This window comes from Schistocerca americana, chromosome 5 (assembly GCF_021461395.2).
Source record: "Schistocerca americana isolate TAMUIC-IGC-003095 chromosome 5, iqSchAmer2.1, whole genome shotgun sequence".
NCBI classification, from domain to species: Eukaryota; Metazoa; Arthropoda; class Insecta; order Orthoptera; family Acrididae; genus Schistocerca; species Schistocerca americana.
In genome coordinates, this window is record NC_060123.1 from 243,552,718 (window position 1) to 243,575,950 (window position 23,233).

The 23,233-nt window shown below is 39.3% G+C and overlaps 1 protein-coding gene across 2 annotated transcripts in view; it reads left to right on the top strand.

Moving 5' to 3' along the window:
* The window catches only part of LOC124615294 (28S ribosomal protein S18b, mitochondrial), a 53,328-nt gene that overhangs the window by 17,435 nt on the left and 12,660 nt on the right, over positions 1-23,233 (top strand). For both annotated transcript variants that reach the window (XM_047143079.1, XM_047143080.1), the window contains exon 3: positions 22,289-22,386. In XM_047143079.1, coding sequence (XP_046999035.1) covers positions 22,289-22,386 — 98 coding nt within the window. The remainder of the gene's footprint in view (positions 1-22,288; positions 22,387-23,233) is intronic.

Here is a 23,233-nt window from a genome sequence, read left to right on the forward strand (position 1 = left end):
TTTCTCCTGAGGGCATGCAGCTTTACTGTATGATTAATTGATGATGGCGTCCTCTTGGGTAAAATATTCCGGAGGTAAAATAGTCCCCCATTCGGATCTCCGGGCGGGGACTACTCAGGAGGACGTCGTTATCAGGAGAAAGAAAACTGGCGTTCTACGGATCGGAGTATGGAATGTCAGATCCCTTAATCGGGCAGGTAGGTTAGAAGATTTAAAAAGGGAAATGGATAGGTTAAAGTTAGATATAGTGGGAATTAGTGAAGCTCGGTGGCAGGAGGAACAAGACTTCTGGTCAGGTGAATACAGGGTTATAAGTACAAAATCAAATAGGGGTAATGCAGGAGTAGGTTTAATAATTATTAAAAAAGTAGGAATGCGGGTAAGCTACTACAAACAGCATAGTGAACGCATTATTGTGGCCAAGATAGACACGAAGCCCACACCTACTACAATAGTACAAGTTTATTTGCCAACTAGCTCTGCAGATGATGAAGAAATTGATGAAATGTATGATGAGATAAAAGAGATTATTCAGGTAGTGAAGGGGGACGAAAATTTAATAGTCATGGGTGACTGGAATTCAAGAGTAGGAAAAGGGAGAGAAGGAAACATGGTAGGTGAATATGGATTGGGGGGTAGAATTTTGCACAGAGCACAACTTAATCATACCTAACACTTGGTTCAAGAATCATAAAAGAAGACTGTATACGTGGAAGAAGCCTGGAGGTACTGACAGCTTTCAGACAGAGTATATAATGGTAAGACAGAGATTTAGGAACCAGGTTTTCAATTCTAAGACATTTCCAGGAGCAGATGTGGACTCTGACCACAATCTATTGGTTACAAACTGTAGATTAAAACTGAAGAAACTGCAAAAAGGTGGGAAGTTAAGGAGATGGGACCTGGATAAACTCACTAAACCAGAGGTTGTACAGAGTTTCAGGGAGAGCATAAGGGAACAATTGCAAAACTAATTGGAAAATTGAGAGGTTACTGTGTTATTTTATCCTCTACAGCTCCTTCTAGTACCATGGAATCATTCCCTAATGTCTTAACAGGTTTCCTATCACCTGGTTCCTTTTTCTTGTTGTCAGTGTTTTCCATATATTCCTTTCCTTGCCATTTCTGTGGAGAACCTCTTCATTCCTTTTCTTATCAACCCAGACATTCTCAGAAAATTCTTCCTCAAGTTAAGGCCAATGTTTGATGGTAGTAGACTGGGACAGGAATACCCTCTTTGCCAATGCTAGTTGCTAAAGACACCCAGAATTTATTTGATAGCAATATCTCTTGTATTTGGCATCAGTTTGAATTATCTGATTTAATGAACGTAGTCCTCAATTCACAAATTGCTAATGATAAAAGAATGTCAGCAGAGCTCATTGTTGTGGTAATTACATTAATTATGGAGATAGTTCCATAACAAATATTATCCCCTGCTGTACAACAGAAATGACAATCCCTACACAGGTTCTATATGTTATAGTTAGTTGATTTGCTTGCTGTTCCACTGTTTAGAAATGTATTTATTGTTATTTTTTGAAGTTACAGGTGCTGAATTCTGATTCACATATATGCTATAACCTAGCTAATGGTGACCACTGTTAAAATGAAATGGTGATAGCTTGGCATCAAGAATCAGCAGCATATGGATACACTCTGCAAATTCTAGAGTGATCTGGCCATCTGTGGCATCACATAACATTTCAGTAGGTCTCATACGAATATTGTGGTAGCCTAGAGGCATCATTTGTATGAGACTATCAGGAGCTAAATTAATAACACTAGTGCTGACTGTGAGGCACTATATGGATAATAAACACCACACTCAGCTTTGTGAACCTATTGTTATGTGAGGTTCTCACTGTCTTTAGCATACTGCCAATTGGAAAGCTCTTCAGCAAAGCACTTATCACTTTTGTCAACAAGCATCAGCAGCAGTTATATTGCAATAATTAAGAGTGGATGGTAATTGTCATTCTTTCACTATTTATAGACTTGTGTGTAAATGAAATTTGTTTATGCATACAACATTAATTAGAGAGAGCAACTGAAAATTGTAAGGCAGGAAGGAGCATTTGTATCTGTATTTTCTTTTGCTCAGACCAGCGTGGAGAATCAAAGAGTTTACACGGCTCACATGAAATATTTGCAAATGATTTACATCGCTCTGTAAATCACTGCCTCCCAAGTGTCAGCAATATTTGGGGTTGAAATAGACGCAGCATCCAAAAAATGTTAAGACGTGAGGTTCACTTGAAAGCATGGGTGCTGATGGTGGAGAAATAGGTGTGTTGGGAGTCCTTGTAGAGCTGCACATAGATAGCATCTCAGCTGTCCAGAGACCTAGTGAAACAGTAGGGAGTCTGTCAGTCCAATGCTTGGTGGCATGGCATCTGAGCGAAGTCTTTAATTGGTGATGAAGCCATTCCACAAGACTATTAGTTGCAGATTCATGCCAAGCAGTGCTGAGAGAGCTTTAAAAAGATATGACTTGGATTGCTTGTCCTGATCTGTAGTGACAAAGAGAGGAATGTCGAAGCATGGGAGCCACCTGCAGAAAAAGTCATGGCTACAATTGCTGCTGTTGTCTTTTAATAAGATACATGTCAGGCCATTGTAAGAAACAGTCATTTTCTGTCAGGCAATATTGATACCCTTGTCACAGCGGCAGAGGACCAGTAATGTCATTTGGACGTGTTTGAAGCATTGACTTCATGGATTGAAGGTACTGAGCAGAGCTGTTACTTGCCGAGTTGCTTAGCTGCACTCGCAAGCATTGCACTGGCGAACGAATGCCTTACAATTATTCTCAATATTTGTCCAGGTAAACGCCTCCTTCACCAGTTCTACAGTAGTCCTTACTCCTGGATGTGAGAGGCTGTGAAGAGACGAAATTGCTTGTTTGTGAAAATCTGTAGTAATAAATGATCACATTGATATGTCACAGTATAGTTCTACATTTGAGCTCAGTATCTGGATCGTTGAAGCTGTAAACCTGATGATGCTTCAAGGTATGCCTTCAATTCATTATGACCTTCGTGGGTGTTGGCAAGTGCTACGAAGTCAAGTTTCTTCACAATGATGTCTATATGAGATACTGCAGCTGCTGGTCCATTCTGCTCACCATCAACATGCTAAATGTCCATATTAAAACGCAAAATGAAGTCCATGTGTTGTAACTGGCCTAGTGATGCATTTTCTAGCTTCTGCTGGAAAGTGAACACTAATGGCTTATGGTCTGTGAGAACATAATGTCTACCTTCATGCATGTGCTTGAACTTTTTGATTGAGTCATATGCTGCATAGAGCTCATGATCATATGTTGACCAATTTGCTTCTGAAGGCGATAATTTCTTGTTAAGGAAAGCTAGAGATTGCCAGTCGTGTTGAACATGTTGTTGTAACACAGCTCCAGTTGCAGTTATTGATGCGTCTCCTGTAACAGAGAGAGGTGCATCATGAAGGGGATGATCTAACAATGCCAACTCTGCAATAGCATCTTTCACTTTGGCCAAAGATTTTGCAGTGGGTCTCCATTTTTTAGGTGAACATTTCAGTGAGAGGTGCTGCCAACAATGGATGATCAGATGCAAAATGTCCATAAAAATTGATCAACCCCAAGAAACAACATGTCTCATATTGTAGTGACCTGGGGAAGCTGAGAAATAGCTTCCTCTCTGTCTTGGGGTGGAAGTATCCCTTGTGCATTGATAAGGTATTCTTCTGTCACTCCAAAGACACTTTTTGTAGATTAATCACTAAACCATGTTTTTGTAGCATAGTGAATAGTTGATGTAGGTGTGCTAGATCCTCTGACTCGTTAGATGGATTACAAGCAGGTCATCAGTATAGACATAACAAAAATCTAAATATCCAGTTACTTCATCCATAAAGCCTGAATAGAGTACAAAGAGTGGTTTAGGGCACATATTTTATTGAAACTGATATATTGTAAAAAGCACTGACGAGTCTATTGTGGAGAAAACGGTCTTACCGTGAATGTACATAACAAAGTCTTCAATATGTAGCCCAGGATAACAATAAGGTATTGTTCTTGCTTTCAGCTGACAGTAGTCACCACTTGGGCGCTACCTGTTATTCTTTTTAGGAACTATGTGGAGTGTAGATGCCCATTTACTGTTTGAAGGGTGACAAATCCCGTGTGCTAATATAAAATATAAATCTTGCTTTGTCGTCTTTAGTTTTTCTGGATGCAGACATTTAGGCCGTGCATGAACTGGCAGTCCCGGCATAGTGACAGTGTGGTGTACCATTAAGACTCTTCCCAGTGTTGTAGTAGGCAGCAGATGACTGACTGCGGGGAACTGATGAAGTAGTTCATTGTATGGTGAATCACCTGTAATCACTTTCATGCCAGCATGATCGGCATTATGTAGGTGCCTATGACTGGACAACTGTGTTTTAGAATCAAGCTGGCACTGATTGCGAAGGTCTGCGAGGAGACTATAAAAAGATAAGAAGACTGCTCCAACAGTTTTGTACAACACATCAAGCAACATAGAATCTTGAAATTTAGATCTACTTATGTAGCCATAAGTATTAATGGGAAGTCCATCTACAGTATACAGATAATTACTATTGGGTTTCCGCCGTGGAAGATGAGAAGAAGGGTAAGATAAGAGAGATGCATCTGTGTCAACAAGAAGTTGTAGCTTAGCACAGTGCACTGTTATAAAGTGTCATTGGCTGTTCGGCTTGAAATCAGTTGCTGTTGCTATTGATTCCTGGTGGCATTTCTCTTGTCATGGTATGTGGCGATCATGTGACGTGGTTGTTCGCATGGCATGGTTGACGTGTGTATGATACATTTAGTCAGTCCAGCATGTGGTTTAATGTTTTGGTGTGCGATGCAACGATTCTGGCATTTAATTTGGAAACTTGGGCTCCCCAAATGTTGTGTGTAAATGCAATTTATTTGTGCAGACAATAGCCGGCCGGTGTGGCCGTGCGGTTCTAGGCGCTTTAGTCTGGAACCGCGTGACCGCTACGGTCACAGGTTCGAATCCTGCCTCGGGCATGGATGTGTGTGATGTCCTTAGGTTAGTTAGGTTTAAGTAGTTCTAAGTTCTAGGGGACTGATGACCTCAGATGCTAAGTCCCATAGTGCTCAGAGCCATTTGAACCATTTGTGCAGACAATATAACAACATAATAATTACATCGAGCAACCGAAAATTCTAAGACTGAAAGCAGCATTTACATCTATATTTTCTTCTGAATGACAGTTTTGCTGAAGGACGACTTAATCTAGACATTACTGTTAACATTTTGTGTTTCTTGGTCTATGTTATGATAACTGTTTCTCCTTTCATGTTACTAGAAGCTGGAATCATACCTGCTGGTTTTATTATCATCACAGCTTTTGAGCCCACTTTTTTTTTGTTATGTTACATGGTTTCCTTGCACATTAGGCTTTCCCAGTTGGGAAATTTGTTGTTTGTAGCTTGTGAACTATATCCGCAGATGCTCATATTTTGCACTCCATGCTGCATTGTTTTCTTTTCATTTGCGTTCCTGGATATACTCCAAGAATGTTAATTGAGTCTGTTGAATGAGCTTTCCAGTTTTTCAGTATGTGTAACAAAAATAAATGTGATAGATATTGATTTCTGATGTTTTTTAATAACTATACTCTAATCCCTAAACCTAGTTACAGAAATGGGAATAAGTCATGGGCTAATATTTTTGGTATTCTGGCCCTTTGGCAGCCACATCTGAGATGCAAACTGTACTCACTTCTGAGCCTGCTCCAGGAACACATCAGCTTGGATACATATTCTTTCTGCTGTGGTGCAGTTGAAACTTGGCAACAGAGAATTTGTTTAGCAACTGTGTGATCAAGTAGTTGCTTCCTGGATGGAACACAGTTATCCTGTTAAATTCACATGGTACTTTCTTGTGATTTCTATTGAATAATCTGAATGAAGGTGCGGCATCAGGTTATCAATTTATGGTTACATATGGAAATTGCAATTAATCTCGTCTTTCACATTGTGATACAGCTGTCCTAGCCACCAATAAAGCAGTTAGGAGACAAATGCCACAGCTACTCCCTAGCTCCACGGTAATGGGGCTGCTGCGTAATGTGAAGGCTGCATTGGCTCTCAGTTCCAATTTCACTGAAGGCCAGCTTCATATGAATTCTGTGGTAGAGCTACCAAGCAGCCAGATCAAAAATGAAAAAGGAAATCTTATGAACACTTTTCCAGCATGTTTTCTTGCTACCTCCAGTACCCCATAGTGTAAGGGCGAAAAGCTTACAATACCATTGGTAGCGGCTTTTTCTCCTTCTCCTAATATAATTCTTAATATTTATAAGTACATGATTTTATTTGTGATTGCGGCACTTAGTAATTCACTAAATGGGTTTCTTTATGTGTGTATTACACATGCCATACTTCCATACTACTTGAGCATGACATAGTACAGAGCACAAACACAGGCTGTTCCGAAGTCCGAAGTGGGTACCAATTTATGCCGACTTAGGCACTCTCGTGTTACAGATGCTTCGCGTTCTATTAAAATAGGCTTTTGTTGTGAGATATTGTGCTAACTTTTAATCTTTTGTTACTAACACAGCCCATATTTTAGTAGTGTTTTTCCATTTGTTCATTGAACATAGCAATAAATGTAAGAGGTAAACTAATCATCAATGAGATATTATCTCACAACATCAAACCCAGTCTTTTGATGCTCAGGTAAATTATTAATTACTGCCAATATTTTGTATCACCCCTTGCTTCCTAGTACATAACTTTTGTTGGGATTCAGCCATTAATTTCTTCTTAAGAAGTTAATATAAAGGTATTACAACTTGTCATCAGTAATAATATTGCATAGGAATGCTCAATGAGCAAACTGTTGATGATCAGACAAAAAAAGCCAGTAACAGTCACAACTTTGATTTTTCTTGTTTTGAATAAAGAATACTGTAGTCCTACACTCAGCTTCTGAACTTACTTATTGAATGCAGCTGTTGCACAAGTATTAATGATCACAGTTCTCATATTACTGAGGCTTTCTGAATGAGGAAAATCATTCACACCAATACAAATCTTTCTTCAAACAAGAAAATACTTTTCTAGTGTGTTGGCCTGCTGGCATTCTCCCCCATACACAATAGTTTTTTTGAGCTGCTTCTGCTGGCTTCATCCCACTATTAAGCCTAAAGCAAACAACATATCACAAGTATTAAATCTTCTTCCACTTGCGACTCTATTGTCTAAACCACATTCATTAAATTCAGTTATGCAGAATCCAGTATGTAACTACAAGACAAACGCTTGAATTTCAAATAGGAAAAGACCATTGATTAATAAACTCTCAGGAATCTATGTACGTTGTGCTGCTGCCTGATGTTCACTCATTTTATCGAAGTTATTTTGTGCAGAAAATCAAAGTATAATAATACGGTTGTTTGCTTGGCAATGTGAGAGCAGAAATGTGTCAAAGATGTGCTATGCTGTGGTCAGCTGGTCGGAAGGCGGCTAGTGTCAGATAGCCAGTGGCCACCATAGGGTGAGGAAATTCGTTAGCATGAACTGTTCTGATCTTGATACAGCCCCATGTTCTTTCACAGAAATGTTTCGAGAAGTTATTGCTAGTACTGGTGGGTTAGAAAGCGAAGCATAGTATCTTTGAGATTCCATCAGACTGATACCTTTAGCAGACAAATAAAATGCAGTTTAAAAAATGAAGGACGGCATACACTCAAATTTGCAACTGTGTGTCTACATTGTGTGGTGTTTACCAGTAGGCCAGGAGCAAATACAGCACTGCAACAGATTGAGTAGAAGACAACACTTCCTCCGGACAATTCTGCCTCCTACAGTGTTGCCAGAATGTGCAGATGGCTGAACTTAGAATTCTGTAGGGCAGCCAGTTGTATTGGTCCTTTAAGTGAATGTCTTGAACTTAGCCTCTGCAGTGGCATGCTAGTGGCCAGGTTTTATATCAAAGGGGGTACATTGAAATTATTCCTACTCAACAAATGGTTTATCCAGAGGCTGAAACGTGACCTAACTTCTTGCTTGCTTCCTTCCTTCCTTCCCACCACCCTTGGCTACCCCTACAATCGTCATCCAGTGGAGCTGTAATGCATATTTTCACCACCTAGTAGAATTTAGACACCTGCTTTCATTTAGTCCAGCAGTATTTTTTAGCTCTCCAGGAAACTCCAGCAAACATATACCTATCCTATGTAATCACAATTGCTGTTTCAAAAATCGATTTTGCCCTGTAGTGGCACCAGATGGTGTCTGCACAATGGTGCTTGTAAACATTTTTAGTAATCAAGCTCCATTCATTACATTTAAGGGGGGTAGGAGGTCAAACGGGCCGACTTGGAGCAGGAGAGGCACCACAGGACATTTTAATTTCCACTGTCTGTACTTTTACAAATAAATTCATAAAACTTTGTCAGCATGACCAGGAAGGATTCAGAATTCACTCTCTTAGCAGTGGAACTTCGAAATTTTTTTTACGTGTCAAATTTCATCATTTTTTTTTCACTTATTAATGGCAGCATTTGTTGCTATAGGTACACTTTTTTTCATAAGTGAGATCTTTCGATGAATTTTGCACAGCATACAAACCATACTTAAAGGTGTATGAAACTCTAGGATTTTCCAAATCTATTAAAAACTGTGGTAAAAATTGAGGTAAATAACTATAAAATTTGTGTTTTTCCTAACCATGAAGTTTAAAATATAACAGCTCATTCGTTTTTTCATAAGTTAAATAAATTGTAGAGTTTCATACACCTGTAAGTATGGTGTGTATGCTGTGCAAAATTCATTGAAGAATCTCTCCAACTTATGAAGAAAAGTGTACCTATAGCAACAAATGCAGCCATTAGTAAGTGAAAAAATGATGAAATTTCACAAGTAAAAAAAATTATTTTGTTGTATTTTCGAACTTCCAATGCAATGAGTGTGAATCCTGAATCCTTCCTGGCGATGCTGACAAAGTTTTATGAATTTATTTGTAAAAGTATAGACACTGAAAATTAAAATGCCCTGAGATCCCTCTCCTGCTCCAAGTCGGCATGTTTGACATCCTACCACCCCCCCCCCCCCCCCCCTTAAGAATTGTAGCTGTTGGCACACAGACAATTAGAGATTTTACTCTCCCTAATGCGTTTTCAGGGTTTCCACATATTCTGGAAATCAGGGAATATTGGGGAATTTCAGACACGTCAGGGAAATCAGGAAAATATCAGGGATTTTTTTTTTTTTTTTTTTTTAAAAAAACACTGGAAAAATCTCGTTTTTGTCTCACTAGGTGAAATAGATTGTTTACTGAGATGTCACGCATCATCGCTGGTTGGGTGCAGCTGAATACATTCCTCATTCCTACTGCTTCTCTCCTTTCTACCACTCCCTCACCTTGCAGTCAGTGCTGCCACCACTTCTTGCCATTAGCCTAGCAGCTGCTGATAGAGGCGGGGCGGCATGAGGAGTGGTTTGTATGGCTGAAAATTTAGTTGTGAGTCATCTTCAACTTTTGTGATCCTGTCCTCCTCAGTTGCGCGTAATACTACGGTATATTGATAAGTTTCACTTATGGACCGTCTGACAGCAACTGAATAAAACACAATTTTAGTGCCATACGCGTTTCGCCTTTATTTTCTGCAAGGCATCATCAGTGGCCTGGAATATGTACATATGTTAGCTATTTTATTTACATTTTTGTCACTGTGCCTATAGGCTATAAACAGTTCTGGTGGTTGGTATTTCCTATTAAGTAGCAATGTTTTGAACTGTACTTACAGGTTGCGTAGACAGTTTCTTACATATTACGCTCCTGTTGCATTTTTGGTGTTGTTCTTCTTCCTATGAGCGCCAATTTGCTGTTTTTTCCACATTCCACAGCACTATGCACTGAACGCTTGTTTTACTGCAATGTTTTGGTTTCTGTTGCCGACTGTCAAATGTTTTTGCCAAATATCGAATATTACTGCCAAACTTACGAGTGTAACTATTGAAGTATCTGTGGTCTGTTCCTGTATTTGTGTGTGTGTGTGTGTGTGTGTGTGTGTGTGTGTGTGTGTGTGTGTGTGTATATGTGTGTGTGTGTGTGTGTGTGTGTGTGTGTGGGGGGGGGGGGGGGGCTCTCTCTCTCTGTGTGTGTGTGTGTGTGTGTGTGTATTTTATATATATATATAATAGAGGGAAACATTCCACGTGGGAAAAATATATCTAAAAAGAAAGATGATGAAACTTACCAAACAAAAGCGCTGGCAGGTCGATAGACACACAAACAAACACAAACATACACACAAAATTCTAGCTTTCGCAACCAATGGTTGCCTCGTCAGGAAAGAGGGAAGGAGAAGGAAAGACAAAAGGATATGGGTTTTAAGGGAGAGGGTAAGGAGTCATTCCAATCCCGGGAGCGGAAAGACTTACCTTAGGGGGAAAAAAGGACAGGTATACACTCGCACACACACACACATATCCATCCACACATACACAGACACAAGCAGACATTTCAATGCTGCTTGTGTCTGTGTATGTGTGGATGGATATGTGTGTGTGTGCGAGTGTATACCTGTCCTTTTTTCCCCCTAAGGTAAGTCTTTCCGCTCCCGGGATTGGAATGACTCCTTACCCTCTCCCTTAAAACCCATATCCTTTTGTCTTTCCTTCTCCTTCCCTCTTTCCTGACGAGGCAACCATTGGTTGCGAAAGCTAGAATTTTGTGTGTATGTTTGTGTTTGTTTGTGTGTCTATCGACCTGCCAGCGCTTTTGTTTGGTAAGTTTCATCATCTTTCTTTTTAGATATATATATATATATTTTCATGTTATCATTCCCTTTATTAAGTGTAGTAGGGAACCTGTGTTGATGTGTGTTTGTTCATTTATCACATGTTTGTTTTCTGCTATGGCTTTCTGGATGTGGAAGTTTTCTTGCATTTGTATGAGATGTTTGTCATGGTTGCTTATTCTCATTATTTTCATTACTTGTTCCATGTTTGTAGGATGATGGTTGTAGTGTTTTAAATGCTCTGCAAATGTGGAATGGTTTGTTTCATACTTCCAACATCTGATATGTTCTTTGTATCTTGCTTCAAAATTCCTGCATGTCATGCCTATGTATACTGCATCACAACTTTGACATTCAAGTTTATATATTCCTGATTGTTGGAATTTGTCCCTCTTGGTAGCTGGCTGGCTTAGGTGTGATTGAAGGGTTTGCCCAGGCTTATATGCTATTTTGAAGCCCTGTCTCTTTAGGATGTTTGCAACTCTGTGTGTTAGTTTATGTGTGTAGGTCATGGTGTACCATCTGGTTCTTTTCTGTGTGGTGTTGTCATTGTGTGTGTTTGTTGAGTGTGTTTGTAAGTTTTCAGCTTGTGAGTTCTTTTGTATTGTGGAAATGTTGTGTTTGTTTTTTATTTGTGTTTTTATTTTTTGATTGAGCCTGTGTACCACATGTGTGTCATACCCGTTGTTCCTAGCTATTTGTATGATCGTGTTCATTTCTTGTTCGTAGTTTCTCTTGCTGAGTGGGATTCTGTTTAATCTATGTAACATGTGTCTTAGTGCTGCAAGTTTCTGGCTTTCGGGGTGGTTGGATGTGGAATGTATTATTGTGTCCGTGGCTGTTGGTTTTCTAAAGATGTTAAATGTATGTTTTCCATTTTTTTTTTTTTAAATTTTAGTTGTGAGTGTGTGATTGTCTTTTCTACATGCTTGTCGGCAGCTCAGCAGTAATCTTTATGGTTGATTGCTGTCTATCCTCATTATAATTGATTCTCAGAGTATTTGAATAAGTTATCTGTTGCATGAATTGATCAGTGTGGTCTAATTTCATCAACATGGTGTCTATGGCTCATGAATAGCTGGCCACACGAATGGATTTCCGCGACTGGCCAAAACCGGAGGCCGTTTCTGCGAGTATCTGTAATGGATCAGGTCAGTCGATCAGAAGCCATTCGGTTTCCACTAATATGCAGGCCCTGCCCATTGGATCTGGTCTCACCGATCTGTCGGCAGGTTGGGTCTGTTTGTGTGTGGGGTAATGCAGTAGATTTTCATGGTTTATCTGTGGACCCAGGACTGCGGTGCTCCTCAGCAGGCCAGAAGCCGTGAGTAATTGATTTCAGGAATTGCGTCTCACCGCAAGTACGTTGTACAGTGTGGTGTTTTATGGATACTTATTTGCTCTAGTACATTTTGGCACCACAAAAGTAGTTTATATGTTAAAAAGTATGGGTGATAAGAAGAAGAAAATTGTCCGTTGCTGGTGGTTTGTATGCTATGTACTCATATATTTCTCGAAAGAAAAATCACACAATACCTGAAAATGATAGATAAAACACAGTGGGTAGTAATCGACAATAACAAACGTAGTAGAATCAACGTTTTTTTGGCAGTCACCTACAGTGTTGCTTTACACAATTCTTCCCTATCTTATACACTTCTTTCAAGAGGCCTGCTTTTTTCTGAGGTTATTTCTGAAATCAGTGAAGGTTTTTTAAACCTGTTTTGCAGCTCCAAGGAGATGTGTATTTTTGTCACCAAATGTGTTTCGTTTTGTTGAAATAAAATTAGTGGTATTAATGAAACACTCATTCCATTTCTCTTGCATTCTCCATCTGAAAACAGTTCATTAAAAAAGATGTCGATGTTAGTGCTTAAGATTCTTGCGTACATCAGGAAACGCTATCTGCTTGCAAGTTTTTAGATATTTCCTCGTTTGCATTATTGTTTCCTATACCGTAGCTGCAAAGACAAGATTGTCAACATATGTCTTAACTTACCCTTGAGATCTCAAAATTTGTCAGGGAAAAATGTTAAAATTGGCTGGAAATCAGGTAATATCACCTGTGGAATCTTGGGGCAACCCTGCTATTTCCCCAGAGGAGGAGCTGACATGTCAGGAGGTGGCTTACCTGATCTGTCAGCTGCTTGGGCGCTGATGACCACGCTGTTTAGCGCCCGAAAACCTCAAACCACACACACACACTCACACACACACACACACACACACACACACACACACACTCACACACTCACACACACACTACACCTTCCTCCTCCTCCTGGATGATTTCATTGCCCACAACCCATTGCGGCGGAATGTTAAAACATTTAACGTAAGTATACTAATGTAACAAGTGATCATGGATCGTGACGTACGTTTACTTAACACAGCAACTCATTTCATTGCGGCACATTGAACGTGTACAGCCACCAGGCTCTCGGTCTGTAGCTGCAGCTTCCTCCTCTCAGTCCACTGGAGGGTACATGATGCCCTCTGCAAAAATTATTGCCTGGTTACCATGACCCTGATTCTTTGGACATCCGGAGGTTTATATTTTAATTTTACAAGGATATTGTATTATTTCACACATTGTATATCAAGAAGGAGGAAACATTGAATCGGTGTTTCACAACTGAGAGCCCTGGACAATGGGCTTTCAAGAAAACCAATCTGGCATGCTTTCCCTACTAGAGCAGAACTTAATACAGAACACAACTACTTCAATACTAAAATAAGGAGGCATCTTGCAAACAAAGGGACGCATACCTTTTTCTATATAGCTATAGGCCAAGTCACATCCTATCTATGGTCACCAGGTAGTAACCTGTACTTCTGGTAACCTCTTAGATGGTAATATTCATTCTGATCATCACTAAGTGGCACACTGTGCTTAAGCATCTGCATCTGACAACCATTCCTCAGCCTTCTATCTACCCATAAGCCTGGTAGACTTTAAGAACCTGTCCTCCACTTCTCATGCCTGGAACCATATAAACTTTGTTTCAATGAATAATGAGAACTCCTCAGGCTCTGGCCCTTGGCCACAACACAGCACTCAATCCAAACGGAATCAACACTGAAATGCCACAACATCTAACTGCACATTTCAACGCCACATATTGTATTGGTGCATAAGTTTGTAGTGTTTTAGTTCTGCATGTTGGTACAGTGGAACCTTGTAAACAAGTACCTTCTATAATGTGCAATTTGCGTAACAAGCAAAACAAATTGTAAAAAACTGACACTCTTAATGAGTGATGTTCTGCATGACGAGTGATGACGATTTAGTGTGACGTCACCAGCCATTTGCTTGCAGCATGGGAAACGTTCAGCAGTATGAACACCTTTCATTCCCAGCAGCAGCTATGTACAATCTCTTTAGTATGTACTGCAGTCTGGGTTTAGCACTCTTTCCGCTACCCTCTTAGGTGCAGCTTTTGATCAGATTTCTCTTAACTTGGTTCACACAGTGTTTTTTTGTGTGCAGATTTTAATAATCTTCATAGAAATGCCCCCGAAGGTAAAGCTGCAAGATGATGACCATAAGAGAAAGAAAATTGCCTGAGAAATGAAACATAAAATCAGTGAAGAACACAGATGCGTGAGCATTGCTGATTTAGCATGTACTTACAGTCAGTCTACGTCAACTATTTGCACCATCCTCAAGAAAAAGGACAAAATTAAGGAGATAGATACTTCAAAGAGAGTGACGAGTATCTAAACAACAGTTTCATATTCTGGATTATGTCAGAAAGTTGCTCCTTATGTGGATAAATGAAAAGCAATTGCAAGGTGACACTGTTAAAGAGAACATTAATTGTGAGAAGGCGAGAATGATTTTTGCCAGCCTCATTAAGAAAATACTAGGATCATCAACGGCCCAAGAAGTGTTTAAGGGAAGTCGTGGGTGGTTCGAGAACTTCAAGAGAAGAATTGGCATCCACAGTGTTGAGAGGCACAGTGAAGCAGCCAGCACCAACACAAAAGCAGCAGAGAACTTCATCAGTCACTACAAGATGCTCCTAGATTCTGAGGGTTATCTGCTGCAACAAGTTTCAAATTGTAATGAGATGGGTTTATTCTGGTAAAAGATGCTGAAGCACACCTTTATAACGTCAGAGGAGAAGGCACTGTCTGGTCACAAGCCAGTCGAAGACTGTCTCTCAGTGCTAATCTATACCAGTGCAATCAGTGGTTTGAAAATTAAACTACTGCTTGTGTACCATTCAGAAACTCCACAAGCCTTCAAGAAGTGCGAAGTCCTGAAGAGCAGGTTAAATGTGATGTGGAGGTCCAGGTGTGAGTGACACACAATCTTTTTTTGTAATTGCATCTATGAAGTGTTTGGTCCTTCATTGAAAAAGTATTTGCTTGAGATGAGATGAATCTGCCATTCCTTGTCTTGTTTGTTATGGGCAACACTCTTGCCCATTTTCAGGCCTACAAGACCACGTCCTTGAAGAATTTCAATTCATCAATATCCAATTTCTGCCTCCCAACACCACTTCGTTACTCCAGCCTATGGAGCAAAAGATGAGTTCTAATTTTAAGAAGCTCTGAACTAAAGCGCTCATCGAGCATTGCTTTGAGTTGACTGAAGCTTCCAATCTCACTCTGAGAGTTTTGGAAATATTACTTCAAATTGGTGTGTGCAGCAAGATGAACAAAAAGGTATGGGAACTTTCACTTTTGTTTGGAAGAAGCTTTGGCCGAAGTGCTTTATCAAATGTGACTATGGGGCATTTGAGTTAGTACCTGTGGAGCCTGTAGTCAACGAGATTGTGTCTTTGGCCAAGAGCATAGGACTAAAAGTGGATAACAATGATATTGGTGAGCTTGTGGAAGATCACAGCCAAGATATGACCACCAAAGAGCTTATGAAGTTGCAATGTGTTTCACAGCAGGAAGTTGTAGAGAGGAGTTCTTCAGAGGAGGAGGAAGAGGCGGTAACAGCAAAGCAGCAGTCTTGTGGCGCAATAGGAGACATTCTGAAAACTTGTGAATAGGTTGCATTGTACAGTGAAAATCATCACCTGAATAAAGCAGTGGTTACACTTGCTAAAAATTTATATTATTATTATTATTATGATGATGATGATGATGATGATGATGATGATGGTCACATTTTCGCCAAGAGTTAAAGCCTCTGCAGAAACAAATGACTATAGCTCCCTAGTAAGAGAGAATTAGCTATGTATCGTGAATAATAAAGCACATAATACTGTATGTATAATTCTCTTTGAATAAATGGCACAAATAAGATAAAACTATTAGTACTTTTTCTGGATGAAACGGATTATCATATTTTACAAGGGATGAATTGTTTCCCTTAACGAATGTTTTGCACTACGAGTAAGATACTGGAACATGTGAGGTTCCACTGTAGCCTGATTGCTATGAATTTATTTATTGATTGTCGTTTGAGTTTACATTTTGTTATTTGGAGAGTGAGTGGTGTAGCTGTGGATATTAGAAAATGGAGTGCCAAGTGGAGGAATTAAAATGTTTGACATGTTGTTCTGTCTGAGTTCACTGTAGGGGTGACAGCAGCGGAGGTAGCCAACAGAGACATTTGTGTCATGTGTGGGGATAATGACGTTGGACAGAGCACCTTATTTTAAGAAGGATCATTTTAACATTAGGGACTCTCCACATTCAGATTGACCTTTGGGGGTCTTTTAAACTCATTGAGCCACAGTGATCAACGTCACTCTACTCGAGAACTAGCAAATACAGTGAATGTGATCATCCCACCATTGTGCGACATTTGCATGCAATGGGGAGGGTTAAAAAATTGCGTGTTTGGTACTGCGTGCTGTAAGCCAAAATCACAGAAATCAGCAGGTAGCCATATGTGCATCTGTACTTTAACCTCATCAATTGGCTCAACAGCAACACCGGCCGTTCCTATCCTTTACTGTTGCTGATGATGAGAAATGGTATCTTTATGCTAACACAAGGAAAATAAGAGTTTCTGAGCCTTATGTATCTGGTGCAACATTGCTTCCTGAAGGTGTAACCATCACTGCTGACATTTATTGTCAACAACTGAGATGTCTTGCAGACACAATCCAAGAACAATGACTAGGAAGCCTGTGTGAAGTGATGCTGTTCCTTGATAAAGCCTGCCAGCATTCTGCTGGACTCATGAAAAACACTATACTGGAGTTGGGTTGGGAAGTCATTCTGCACTCACCTTATTCACCTGATCGTGCACCCTCTGATTTTCAGCTTTTCCTCTCTCTAACAAACAACCTTCAAGGAACTTCCTTTGTAGGTAAAACGTGCTGTTGATGAGTTCTTCTCTTCAAAACCCTGTGATTTCTACAATTGCGGAATCAAAAAGTTAATCCAGAATTGGCAGACTTGTAAATAGTGAAGGAGAATATATATTGCTGATGACTAAAGTCTCATGTGTATCTGTTGTGTTTATTAAACTTATGGAAAAACTTTGTGAATTTATGCACCAACTAAATACTTTACTGTTGCTCTCATTTGAATCAGAGTAGTAGTTGTGGTTTTCAGTCCAAACACTGGCTTGATGCAGGTCTTCGTGCTACTCTAGCCTGTGCAAGCCTCTTCATCTCCGATTAACTGCTGCAGCCTACATCCCTCTGAATCTACTTACTGTATTCATCTCTTGGCCTCCTCTCCGAATTTTACTGTCCACGCTTCCCTCCAGTACTAAATTGGTGACCCCTTGATGCCTCAGAATGTGCCCTATGAACCGATCCCTTCTTTTAGTCAGGTTGTCGCACAAAGTTCTCTTCTCCACAGTTCTGTTCAGTTCCTCCTCATTAGTTATGTGATCTACCCATCTGATCTTCAATCTGTTTATCGTCCATGTTTCAAATCCATACGTGGCTCCATACAAATACTTTCAGAGAGGACTTCCCAACACTTAAATCTATAATCAATGTCAACAAATTTCTCTTCTTCAGAAACACTTTCCTTGCCATTGCTTGTCTACATTTTATATCCTCTCTACTTCGACCATCATCAGTTATTTTGCTCCCCAAATAGCAAAACTCCTTTACTACTTTAAGTGTGTCATTTCCTAATCTAATTCCCTCTTCATAACCTGATTTAATTCGACTACATTTCATTATCCTTCTTTTTCTTTTGTCGACGTTCATCCTGTATCCTCCTTTCAAGACACAGTCTATTCTGTTCAACAGCTCTTCAAAGTCCTTTGCTGTCTCTGGCAGAATTACAGTGTCACCACCTCAAAGTTCTCATTTCTTCTCCCTGGACTTTAGTTTCTACTCCAAATTTTTCTTTTGTTTCCTTTACTGCTTGTTCAGTATACAGATTGAATAACACCGGAGATAGACTACAACCCTATTCCACTACTTCTCAATCACTGCTTCCCTTTCATGTCCCTCGATTATTGTAACTGTCATCTGGGTTCTGTACAAATTGTAAATAGGCTTTTACTCCCTGTATTTTACCCCTGACACCTTTAGAATTGGAAAGAGAGTATTCTAGTCAACAAAGTCAAAAGCTTTCTCTAAGCCTACAAATGCTATAAATGTAGGTTTGCCTTTCCTTCCATGAGAAGTCATAGGGTCAGTATTACATTGTGTGTTCCTACATTTCTCCAGAAACCAAACTGATCTTCCCCGAAGTCCACTTCTACCAGTTTTTCCATTCTTCTGTAAAGTATTGCTGTTGCTGTTTTGCAGCTGTGACTTATTAAACTGATAGTTCGGTAATTTTCACTCCTGTCAGCACCAGCTTTCTTTGGAATTGGAATTATTATATTCTTCATGGAGATGAGGGTATTTCGCCTGTCTCGTACATCTTTCTCACCTGATGGCTGGCTCTCCCAGTGTTATCAGCAGCTCTAATGGAATGTTTTCTACTCACAGGGTCTGGTTTCGACTTAAGTCTGTCAGTGCTCTGTCAAACTCTTCACGCAGTATCATATCTCCCATTTCATCTTCATCTACATCCTATTCCATTTCCATAACATTGACCTCAAGTACAGCTCCCTTGTGTGGACCCTCTATATTCTCCTTCCACCTTCCTGCTTTTCTTTTTTTTTTTTTTTTTTTTTTTTTTTTTTTTTTTTTTTTTTTTTTTTTCCCCACCTGATCTCTTGATATTCATGCAAGTGGTTCTCTTTTCTCCAAAGGTCTTTCTAAGTTTCCTGTAGGCAGTATCTATTTTACCCCCAGTGATATATGTTTCTATAGCCCTATATTTGTCCTCTAGCCATTCCTGCTTAGTTATTTTTCAGTTCCTGTCAATATCATTTTTTTGACATTTGTATTCCGTTTCGCCTGCTTCATTTATTGGATTTTTGTATTTGCTCCTTTCATTGGTTAAATTCAATATCTCTTGTGTACCCAAGGATTTCTACTAACACTCATCTTTTTGCCTACTTGATCCTCTGCTGGCTTCAGTATTTCGTCTCTCAAAGCTACCCATTCTTCTTCTACTGTATTCCTTTCTCATGTTCTTGTCAATCGTTCTCTGATGCTGCTTCTAAAACCCTCTACAACCTCTGGTTCTTTCAGTTTATACAGGTCTCATCTTCTTAAATTCCTACCTTTTTGCAGCTTTTTCAGTTTCCTGCCTTTTTGCAGCTTCTTCAGTTTTAATCTGCAGATCATAACCAATAAAGTGCGTTCAGAGTATGGATCTGCCCCTGGAAATGTATTACAATTTAAAATCTGGTTCCTAAACGTCAGTCTATTACATAATCAACCTGAAACCTTCCGGTGTCTCCAGGCCTCTTCAGTATATACAACCTTCTCTCATGATTCTTAAACGAAGTATTAATTACGCTCTGTGAAAAATTCTGCCAGGCATCTTCATCTTTCATTCCTTTCCCCAGTTGATATTCATCTACTACTTTTCTTTCTCTTCCTTTTCTACTTTTGAATTCCAGTTCTCCTATTCATATTTTTGGATCCTGTAACAATTTGAATAATTTCTTTTATCTCATTGTACATTTCCTCAATCTCCACCTCCACCTCATATGCATAGCTAGTTGGCATATAAACTTGTACTACCGTGGTGGGTGTGGGCCTCATGTCTATTTTGCCCACAGTAATGTGTTCCCTATGCTGTTCATAATAGCTTATCTGCGTTCCTGTATTTTTACTCATTATTAAACCTACTCCTGCATTACCCTATTTGATATTGTATTTATAACCCTGTATTCACCTGACCGGAAGACCAGTTCCTCCTGCCACCGAACTCCTGTAATTCCCGATGTATCTTACTTTAACGTATCCATTCCTATTTTGAAATTTTGTAACCTACCTGCTCCATTAAGTAATCCAACATTCCACTTTCTGATCCGTAGAATGCCAGTTTCGTTTCTCCTGATAACGACTTCCTTCTGAGGAGTCCCCACCTGGAAATCTGAATGGGGGACTATTTTGCCTCCGGAATATCATACCCAAGAGGATGCCATCATCATTTGACCATATAGTAGAGCTGCATGCCCTCAGGAAAAATTACAGCTGTGGTTTCCTCTTGCTTTCAGCCATTTTCAGTACCAGCACAGCAAGGCTGTTTTGACTGATGCTACAGGGCCAGATCAGTGAATCATCCAGACTGTTGCCTCTGCAACTACTAAAAAGGCTGCTGCCCCTCTTCAGGAACCCCACGTTTGTTGGGGCTCTCTACAGATACCCCTCCATTGTGTTTGCACCTACAGTATGGCCAGATATATGTATCGCTGAGGCACGCAAGCCTCCCCACCGACTACAAGATCCATGGTTTATTGGGGAGGGGGGGGGGGGGGAGATTTGAATCAGTACTGTGAATTAAATTTCAGTTGAACGTAGAAAAAAGTATTGTCTCCTTGTTGCTTCCATGCACTGACCTGTTAAAAAATTTGTTTTGTATCCATTATTTTTTGAGGATACTCTTCTCAAAAACACTACAATTTCCAAATCCATTAGAACTTAAGTTGTTTTGTGTGTGATTCCACAGAACACTCTCACACTTCATAAATATTGTCCAGCATCCCCATGACAAAATTATTCCTACATAATGATAAGATACAGGTTGATAGCTGTTGTCACCTAAAACTGGTTTTGACACAGGTCCCTGATTGAACAGGGTGAATGTAAAGCATGCAAGACTTCCTGCTTTTAACAGTTGTAAGGATATAACAGCCATTAACGTGGTGTCAAAACTTAGCTTGTGTTTTCATATCACATTTTAATTCAGATTTCATATGTTCAGCATTGCTGCTAATCATACTAGTTGTTCCACTCCCTCTCATATCCTCCCTTGTAATCTCCTTGATTGTTTCCAACTTGGTGGAAGACATGTTTTTTGATGTCTGAAAACATATATAACTTCCCACCATCCATCATTTGTGCTGCTTTAAATTCTCCTGAATTTGTCATTTAACCTCTAAACTTCTTTTCAAAATTAGTTCTTATTCCCAAATTTATTTTCAAACTTAAAATTAAAATTACCAGTATGTGAAAATAAATCTTCCAATTTGTTTTAAAATTGTGAGTTTAATTCTCCTAACTGAAATGCCAAAATAAGATCCAGTGGATTAGCTTCTGCTGGCACTTCTGCCTGTGGCCTAGGATGTACTAACTTCCTGCTCTGAACCACAATCACTGGTGATTTCGTTGTCAGATCTGCCATGGCTGACGTCACAACTCACAATACCCAGAAATCCGGTAGCAGTTGTTCTTAACTTATTGAGGTGCTCTAGAGATCACTTGTGGTGTGTGTTGACACAAAACTCTAAACTTGCATGTTGGTGTGGTCATGGCACTGGTTCAGTGACTTGCAATGTCTTCATCAGTGATTGTAGACATGAAACAACATGAAGTTGCGGATGCTGGTAGGAGCAAAATGTGGCAAAGTGCTGTGAAAGTGATGACTGGCCATGTGCAGTCTTGAACAGCCAACGACTTGCTTGCAGCATTTATCATTGTTTGTCACTCATTTTTTTCTCTAAAGTCATCCTAACACAGGAAGCTACCATCCATGAGTCTGCCTACTAAATTTCAAAAAAATCCCAGACCCAGGCACCCTACTTTCTAACTGCCACCATGTTTTCATAAATATGTCTTGGGAGGGGAACATTAATGCGCGATTAGTGTTATCTGTATTGATTTTGGTCAATCAGTCATAGTTGAGAGACTGATCACACACCACTGCAAAGCAGTCCTTAGAGTTAAAAAATTACAGGTTTGTTATGTCTTTACAGAGTAGGTAGCTTCAGTATAAATAAATGAATCTAGTGGGAGTTGATTATATCAGATGAGCTAGACAACACAAAGCATACTCTCCAATAGAGAAAAGAAATTTAATGTTACATATAAGGGGTATCTGATGACTGAATTCACTGTCATGAATGAATGGAGTGTAAACTGTTCTATAGGATCTGCAGCTACTTTCTCAATGGTTCTGACACCTATCTGAATAATTACATGTATAAATAGAAGTTGCGGTATTTAATTTGTGTGTGTCATGTTTACCAATAGACCTCCGATTTTAATTACAGCTTACAGTCAAACATACGGAAATGATCCAGTTTGGGTGTACTACAGACGAAACCATAAAGGAATGTACGCTCCCAAGAAAACGCGAAAAACATGCATTGTGAGTACAATTACTTGCTTCTAATACTTACATTTCTCATTTATAATGCTGTTGTACACACTGATATATTACCATTTACCTTTGTGTCCTGTAATGCTGAGAAATTTCTGAATTATCTAATGTAGTATCTTACATTCAGAATTGTTAAAAACCTGATGAGTAATTGTGAAGAGAACTGCTTCCTTTATAAAGCAGTGGATTGCCTCAGATTTTGGAGTAATGCTCGTATACAAATGGTTGATTATCACTTTCAGTTTTTGTCTGTGAATTAATGTCTGTTAATTATTTATTTTTCCTTTATTTTACATTACAAAAAAGTGAAATTTAAAGCTGTATTAAATATAAATGGAATGATATCATGCATTACATTACACTTGCGTATCCGTCTGTTATCATTTTCTTAAATTCCATGCTGTTTAGTCCATCATATTGGTCTTTTCTTATCTCTTGGAATCTGCCAGAAAGCTGTTTTGGTTCATCTACCATCCATTGACCTAGTAAAAGTCCTGCCCATCTTAATTTCATTTTCAGTACAATTATAATTAAGTTTTCTCCTTCATTCCATTCCCTGAACTCAGAGAGCACCTATTAGTTTTTAAATGGTTTGCGTATACTAATTGTCTCACAATCATAAGTCAAAACTTTCAAAACGCACAGATTATAAAGTTTTTGTTCCACAAATAACAGAATAATTTAGAAAACTCTGTTTAATTTATCAGAACACTTCTGACCATTCCTCCTTGTCTGTTTCTTCTGCTACCCATAAAATTGTCAGTCAGTGTAATTCAAGCTGATCAACTTAATATTTCTGATTAGTCCAACACCAAAGGGTTACACTCAACAGGAA